General features: G+C 47.3%; 1 protein-coding gene across 1 annotated transcript in view; it reads left to right on the forward strand.

The window, feature by feature from the left end:
• Ruvbl1 (RuvB like AAA ATPase 1) overlaps positions 1-8,550 on the forward strand; it is a 40,007-nt gene that overhangs the window by 20,109 nt on the left and 11,348 nt on the right. Inside the window, exons 5-8 of the mRNA XM_005364846.2 lie at positions 878-967; positions 1,706-1,855; positions 3,177-3,240; positions 4,434-4,632. Of these exons, the coding sequence (XP_005364903.1) occupies positions 878-967; positions 1,706-1,855; positions 3,177-3,240; positions 4,434-4,632 (503 nt within the window). The remainder of the gene's footprint in view (positions 1-877; positions 968-1,705; positions 1,856-3,176; positions 3,241-4,433; positions 4,633-8,550) is intronic.

An 8,550-nucleotide genomic window follows, 5' to 3' on the forward strand; every position in this document is an offset into this window, starting at 1 on the left:
CTCTCTGTCTCTGTAGGTCTGTGTGTCGGGGACATTTCATAGAGATGGAGCCATACAGTACGTCTTTTCCTGTTTGGCTTCTACCCAGTGCTGAGTTTTCACTCTTCAGTTGTGTTCAAAATAGACCTCTGGTTTTCCCCCACTGCAACCACATATGTAATATCTTTCTTTGAAGTTTAGCCTAAAGAGATGTGTCTAAAAGATGCTGTCCTAGAACATCAGTAGCCAAGGGCATGGGTCTGGACTGCCCAGGGAAGCTACAGGTCTGTCTGTGCTTCTTGGCAGTCTGCCTATACCCATAGGCAGGCCCTGAGCACTGGCATTGACTCAGAACCTGGGAGAGTTCTAGCTTATGTCTCATTTTGAAGTTTATGCATCTGTGATAGTGTCTTGATGCAGTTTAGGTAGATGAGGAATCAAGGAAATCATGAGCCTGGCAGGATACTAACCTGGTAAGCGGGTACTGGCAAGTTCTGTGTTAGGAAGGTCCAGGGCTACTGAGGGCGGGGAGGAGCATAGTGCAGTCAAATGGAGAGGGATAATAGGGCTGTGGTTCCATGGTCAGCATTGTTCATACTTAAAAGCTAAGCTAGAGACATCTACAAACTCCTACCTCGCTCCTTTCTGGCCTCTAAGGAAGGTGAACCACGATGTCCTGGTACTCTGTGACTGACTTGTGGGCCCATTTTCTCTCCTCCTCTCCCTGGACTGATCACCCACATCCCACTCTGATGTGCTCTGGCTTTCATGCTCCCCACTGATGGATGCTCCATGCAGTTGCTGGCCTCTCGATATCCCATGGAGAGGCACCTCACAGCGTACTAGAAAGAAGTCAAATATGCATTGCAGTTCTATGAGTCACCCTTGTTTTTTTCAGCTGGACCCCAGTATTTTTGAAAGTTTGCAGAAAGAGCGAGTAGAGGCTGGAGATGTGATTTACATTGAAGCAAATAGTGGAGCTGTGAAGGTAATGTCCTTTCTTCATGGGACAAAGCACTGTGTCTGATTTGTGTGTCATGGGAAGACCTGGGTGCTGGAGGAGGGTGGGCACTGCCTGGTGCCATGCCATGGGAAGGGCAGAGTTGTCCCTCTGCGTATTATAAAGTTTCTTTCTTTTCCTTTATCTTCATTCTTTAACCTTCTCATGATGAAAACAGTCTGTTAGAAATACTGAGACCTGTTTAGAGGGGGAGTACAGGGTGAGAGACCAAAACAACTTTAGTCATTTTCAAATTGAAATGTGCAGTGTATTTAATCTTCCTTTATCTCTCTGGTATTTTCTTTCCAAGATATATGCATGTGGGAAGGAATGCGGCATTAGCTGGCATTCTTTTCGTATCTGATTCCCAGTGTCCTGTACAGGGTTGCTCACTGTTTAATGGATGAGCATAATACTTGATATCATGCAGTAAATCACCCACCTACAAAAGAGGCTGAGCAGCTCCCTCTGTCTCCAGTTAATCTACTGGATTTGCCCTTTATCGGGAATTGCATACAGTTACGGGTGTTGGGGGGTACTCTGGAGAAAGTATTGGGTATCTCCAACCCGCCGATAGCCTCCTTTTCTTGGCAGAGGGCAGTGGGCACATTGGGAAATTGTCAGGGAGACTATCCTTCGTAGGCTACAGTTGGGAACCAACCTTTTCTGTCATTTGAGGACTGAGCAGTGAAAACCCACATAGCATTTATGTTTCTCTGTCTACAGAGGCAAGGCAGGTGTGATACCTATGCCACAGAGTTTGACCTTGAAGCTGAAGAGTATGTCCCTTTGCCAAAGGGAGATGTGCACAAGAAGAAGGAAATCATACAGGATGTGACCTTGCATGACCTGGATGTGGCCAATGCACGGCCTCAGGTACTGCTGTGCCACTGTGGGCAGCACACTTGCCTTTTGTCTCTTTCTAGAAGCTCTGGGGATGAATTGTCAAGATCTTGCTGTCACTTTGGAGGCAAGCACTCCTTTTTTGTCTGTGATGTTCAGCAATTAGCATGGGCATGAGTTACGCAGGACTCCTTTGTTCCCATTCTAGTGCAGCAGTCACAGATGATTTCCTGGGCTATTTCTTCTCCCAGCCAAGCCTCCCGCCCTGGGCTAGCCAGCTTCCTCCCTGGCTTCTGTCCAGCCTTGGCTCGTGCCTGAATGCTCAGAGTGTTACTGGCAGGAGGGCACAAGTGCTTTGTGAGCCTTACAGGTTTCTGAAAGCCTAGCACAGCTCCGACCTTCCCTCCACTGAGCAGGGCCCCAGTACCTTTAGCTTTGAGTTGGAATCAAGTCTGCAACTCTGGAAGGACAGTGGCTACTTAGACTTTGACTGATGACTATAGGGAAGGATGGCATCCCCTCACCACATCTCTGAGAAACATGGTTCGAAGAACCAAAGTACACATGTTCCTTGTTGGCGGCCTTTTAGGTTGCATTCCTTTTTATCCTCCTAGGCCACCTCTTCATCAGGAGAGGAGTCCCAGAAGGCTTTGCTCAAGAGATTGTTGACACTAGTCTTAGACCAGCAAGTGCCTTTAGGAGGTAGATGTCTGTCTCCAAACTGACCCCAGAAGCCTCTGCTTTAGGCTGAGTGTGGGGTCAGGAGCAAGTCAGCAATTGTGTAGGGGCCTGAGCACCAACAGAGCAGCTCTTTAGGAAGAAGGGAAGATGGTACAGACTGTACCAAAGCTTCAAGTCATAGAAGAGCTTGTGTCCAGGGGAAAGTGTGTGGTTCTTTGTGGCTAATTCAGGAATAATGAATTTAAAAAGATACAGTGAGGAGAGGAGGCCACCCTCCCCACTATACTCTCAGTGGAAAGAATTTGTTTGATTCCTACAGGTCTGAAGTCTGTGAAAGTTCCTCTGTGTTCAGAAGCTTCTCAAGGGAGTTGGCATGGTGCCACAGGCCTTAACCCTAGCACTCAGAAGTCAGAGGCAGGGGGATCTCTGAGTTCACAGCCAGTCTGTTCCAAACAAGTTCCAGAACAGCCAGGGCTACATAGAGAAACCCTGTTTCAAAAAAAAAAAATACATATATACATAACAGACATGAAAATAAAAGCTTATTAAGCTTTCCAGGGGACTCGTGTTGGGGTCTCAAGTACATTGGCACTGGAAACCTATATAAAGCAGGAAAATTAAGTTTTGGTATCCTCCTTAGACAGCAAGGCTGACTGAGTCTTATTTTCTCCAGGGGGGCCAAGATATCCTATCCATGATGGGCCAGTTGATGAAGCCAAAAAAGACAGAGATCACAGGTAAGGGTCAGTGTTCTGTCATTCTGGAACCTGCAGCAGGATCAGGACCCTGGGTGCTGGGCTCTGGTTCTGTGTGCAGATCTAAGCAAAGTGTGTGTGGGACTGGTGTCCTCTCTCCTCTTAGATCACAGCCTAGCCCTGTCGTCTGTGCTTTATCTAGACGGTCAGTAGTATGCTTTTTGGCCCCACACACCTAGAGTTTCTTGTCCTGTAGGGAGGTTGAGAAGTGGGTACACTCTGCTGCCATGACAGTGCCACCTTCCTCCCCACTCTCCTGTGTGGCCGTTACACCACTCTTCTCTCCTCACCTGTGTTCTTTTTCCCTAGTGACTTACAGTCTCACTCTGAAGTGTGAGTGACCGTGGAGGTCTCAGCCAGAGGAGCAGCTAGAGACAGTTCTAGAGAAACTGTGTCTGGTTTTCCCCTTGGCTTTGTGTGGCTGCTGAGACAGGGTGTTATTGTGTAGTCTGGAATCTTGCACTCTGTAGTAGAGTATCTCCTGCCTCAGCCTCCCCAGTGTTGGGGGCACAGGTATGTGTGCTGCGCCCAGAAACAGCCACTGTCTTTTGCCCTGAGTTCTTTATTCTCAGGCAGTTCTTACCTGGTAGATTTGGTGGAAGAGGCATCAACTCCTGCAGGACTTTTGGTTCTGTTTGTGACCAGACCCTCCTGGACTGTGACCTTGGTGGCTTATATATGACTCTAGATAACCTCATCTTCTAGGAGCTAGAAGCCATGTTTCTCTCCAGTGAGGGCTGAGACTACACTTGATTGAAGGCTGATTAACCTTAGCACTATCATATATGGCCACAAGACAGGGTCATTTACAGAGCACAGAACAGGAAGATTTGCATATGAAAACTGGTATCCTGGGCTCCAAGTCTGCTAGTCTCTGAGATCAGGTTTGAACTGGATCATCAGGTTGGGAGAATGAGATAGTGAGGTGGGGTGGGGAGTGTGAGGAGGTTGGTCTTCCTTTGCACAGCCCTCTTGGGGTTAGTCAAATAACTTTTAGGGAAAGCTTCCTGTTTTGTGGCCTTTAGGTGTGTTTGTTCCTGTCTCAGAAGATATAACTGAAACTGGCCTGCTGGGGCCTCGCAACCAGGGAACCAGGCGACAAGGGTGGGTTTGGGTGAAAGTCAGCTCATAGTGGGAGCTATTTGCTGGCACTGACCCTGCCATCCCTCATCTAGATAAACTGCGAGGGGAGATCAACAAAGTGGTGAACAAGTACATTGACCAGGGCGTTGCAGAACTGGTTCCTGGGGTGCTCTTTGTTGATGAAGTTCACATGCTGGATATCGAGTGTTTTACCTACCTGCACCGAGCCCTGGAATCTTCCATCGCCCCCATTGTCATTTTTGCTTCTAACCGAGGCAATTGTGTTATCAGGTAAGGCCCCTCCTGCCTGCCCCCTAGACTTCCCACCTTCCTTCTCACAAGTTTTCCACTTGGACTGAGTACATCTGCAGCACCAGAGACAGATAGGGAAGAAGCAAGGCTGTGTCTTAGAGATGTTGTGATGAGAAGGGTCGTCCTAGTGGTCTTTAGGGCCATTGAATGTACAAAGGGATGGTCATGTAGGGCTGGCTTTTGGTGGAATGTCATGGGCTAGCTGACTTCTTACATCACCTGCTGAGAGGTAGGCATGGCCATCTTCACTTGAGGTGAGGGAACTGAATGATGTAACTTGGCCCTGTTCTTCTCATCCCACAGACCTTTCTGTGACACAGTGGTACCTTGCTGGCCATCCTTCCTTATGCCTTGTTGAGAGTGTCTCCTCTGTTATTGCAGACCTAAACCTGGGGCAGAGGACTTTTCCAGTCTCCATGTTGTCTTTAATACTCTGGGCCTGAGCCTCAGAGAATGTAGATGCTTTTGTCTGAGGCCCTTGTCAGGTCCCTAATATGCAGTTGCAGTGTCCTAGAGATTTCCTGTGGTCCTTTGGGACATTCAGGGTTACCTTCTGCAGTGCTGGAATGGATGGGACTTCTTTTCAAGCCCACATCAGCTTCATAAGACAGTGCCCTGGCGCTTGTGATCCTGGCAGTGGGCACTGGGAACTGGAAAAGGGCCCTATGGCCCATGAGTGTTCATACTAGCTAGAGCTACAGGGAACTAGAAGTCCAGACTGCAGGCTTGCCGCTCCATGAGGATGGGCCACTTGCTGGAGAAACATATTCTGCACTAAGACTGTCCGCACTGGGTGCTATTGGCTCTGGAGCAGGCTAGTGGGGAGCAGTCTGGTGCTTGCTGTGAGCACTAGTACATTACAACAGCAGCCCACCTCGGTTGTGTACCCACTTACAGCTAGCTGGGTTATGTGTGTGGTTCATTGTGTGGCTGCCCTGGCACCCTGTGATGCAATCTGGTTAAGAGGAATGCCACAGGTGTGTCCTGCAGTGTTAGAGGAAGCTGCTGTGCCAAGTCCAGGCCAACTTCTGGAGAGGATCAGGGCACCTGGGTGTCATCTGGAAGCTAAATGGGGGCCCTGACCCAGAAAGCCTGGCACCTGTGGCTCTGCTGGAGACTTGTTTTTTTTTTGTTTTTTTTTTTTTTTTGCACAACTTCATCTGTGCTCAGCATGAACACATGATGCCCCCTGCTGGGAGCTCTGCAAACAAAGCTAACCTAGCCCAGTGGGTACCAACAGAGGCTGGCAGCTCTTGGTCTCAGTTGCCAGGGCTATATCCAGGAAGGAGTTCTTGATCCCAGCCTGCTTGTGAGAACCAAGCTCTAACCAGCTATGTGAACTAACCACCAAGTGGACTTGGTACTGAGTGCTAGTGGGGCTGCTCCATCATGCTGACAGTATCCCCAAGAAAGCCCACATGTGGAGCATCACAGTGCACTGCTGCTCTTGCCAACCTGGACAAGCAGGGCCAGAGCTCTTACCAGGTGTGCATGTGACTTGGGTTTGGGTGAACACTGGACTCCAGAGTACACACTCAGCAAGTTTTGACTAGGATGCTAAAAGGCAAGGTTCAGGAATATCTGCACGGTATGAGCAGGCTGTGATGAGTTGTGCACAGCCTTCTCCCCTGAGGAGCTCACTGTTGAGCTCTTGAGCCACAAGCATCATACCTGCCACCCAGACTCTGAAGGGAATTGCAGTGCTGAGGACTTTCTCCTTGTCAGCTTTCTGGAGCGCTCTGTATGAGCCACAGATAAATGATGTCAAGGCACCCTGACACCTGAGGGCAGATGAGGTTATCTCCCAACGGTAGACTACAAGCTGGAAAGTCCATGTGATCTTCAACCCAGTGGCTGCTGGGCAGTGAGCAGGCAAAAAGTGTTGAGTATGGCACCACTTGGCTGGCTGTATAGGTGGAGTTTCTCTTGAGTCTCAACAGTTGCTCCCAAATAGCCACACAGAAACTTAATATTAATTATAAATGCTTGGTCAGGAGCTCAGGCTTGTTACTATCTAACTCTTACAGCTTAAATTAACCATTTATATTAATCTACATTCTGCCATGTGGCATTACTTCTCTATCATCTTGTACTTCCTGTTTCCTCTACTGATCAGTGACTCTTCTGACTCTGTTCTTCTTCCCAGTGTCCTTAGTCTGGTTCCCCTGCCTAACTTTATCCTGTCCAGCTATTGGCCAGCCAGCTTCTTTACTAAACCAATCACAGCAACAGTGTCAGGGAATGCTCCACAGCTGGCCTCAGGGAACACTAGGCTCTGACATCCAATGCTGTGAAAATATAGCCATGACAGTGCCCTTTCCAGAAGTTGACTTACATCTACCTTTTGGCTTCTGGCCATCTTACCAGCTGTGTGTCAGTGGCTTCATGGGTTGAGCCTCAGACATGAGTCCATTGCCTGCAGGCCTTGTGTTGTCTGGGACATGAGTTCTAGCACTAACCTGGTTCCCACAAGGGAAATGTCAGTCAACCTCTGTATGGTGTGCTGTTCAGGCGAGAACTCCACACTAACTCCCATCATTGGGCCCCTGCATCTATCATTAATGAAAATACTGTGAGTAGCTCCTAATGATATAATTTGGGCACCAATAACTCCATTTCCAGACAAGAAGAAAGGGCATTTTCCAAACCCAGTATTCACCTTTTAGTCTGGCCTTAGGTATCTATCCTCCTTCCTAAATGCCTATTCTACATAAAATTACTTGTGCTGCCTGCCAACAATTAGGGCAGTGTAAAAGGGATCAAAATCTAAAATTTTTAGCATATGCATTAAACTCAAACATTTTACAGCATGTGTCAAACCTTTCCCAACATCTATAAGCAGTTACAAATATCATTAGATCAATTGTAGTAAGAGCACAATGACATACATTGTTGTTATTAAATACCACCAGTTCCAGTCTCTGAGCAACAGTGACAGGAACCCCAATCTTCCCCCTTCTTAAGTGAAGAGGGGTTAATATTTTAATTAACGTGAGTTCTGTGTCCCAAAGGTTAAAACTGTTAGATGTTTAGTCTGCACCTTAGTTTCAAAGCAAACCAGAATTCAAACTGTAGAAGGAGCTCAGCATTAGTGCTTCAGGGCAGGTGGGATTCCTGGGTGAAGTGAGCTGGATTCAGCTATCTGGAGCAACTCCTGGCACTTATCTCAGCCGGGTCTCCCTGGACTCTCGAGGCAGAAGACACCTTGTAGAGTGGCGCAGCAGGTTTTGTTATTAGGCACTCCTCTCTGTGGGGGCAGGGAAGACCGGACCAAGGACCTCTCTCCAATTGCCTCTGGAACTCCTCTGTGGGGGTCTGTAGCCTCGACATCAGATCCAGCTTTTATTTTCTTTCTGTGAAAAAAGCATAAATATATCCTTGACCCCAGATATATATAGGTCGGGTTTTTTCATAATGCATTGCAAGGGCTTTTCCACCTTGCCTTAGCAAAGGTCAGCTTGGTGTTATCATGTCAGATCCATTTGCATCAGGATCTGCTTGCAACTTTTATGAGTTGCTTTCAAGGAGCCTTGTTATGCTCCACAATCTTTTTATTATTATTATTGTTAGCCATATATGCAGTTCTTCCATTGGAAGAGCCATTTGTAAAATTTAGCATAAAATCCTTTAAGGGATCTTTTGCTATAACATTAGCAAAATACAGTTGTGTGAATTGTAGCAATGATCATCTGGGAAAAGATTATTGTTTTTGGCCTTTGAATTGAGCAAACATAATTGTCCAGGAATTAATCTTAAAATTATCAATGAATCTATTATTTAGTATAAGAAACATTGATCATAGTCAATATTTTGTCAAACCATTTTTTACCCATTTCAAAAATATATGAAGGCCGGGCGGTGGTGGCGCACGCCTTTAATCCCAGCACTCGGGAGGCA

Source organism: Microtus ochrogaster, unplaced genomic scaffold (assembly GCF_000317375.1).
Source record: "Microtus ochrogaster isolate Prairie Vole_2 unplaced genomic scaffold, MicOch1.0 UNK1, whole genome shotgun sequence".
Classification (NCBI taxonomy): Eukaryota; Metazoa; Chordata; class Mammalia; order Rodentia; family Cricetidae; genus Microtus; species Microtus ochrogaster.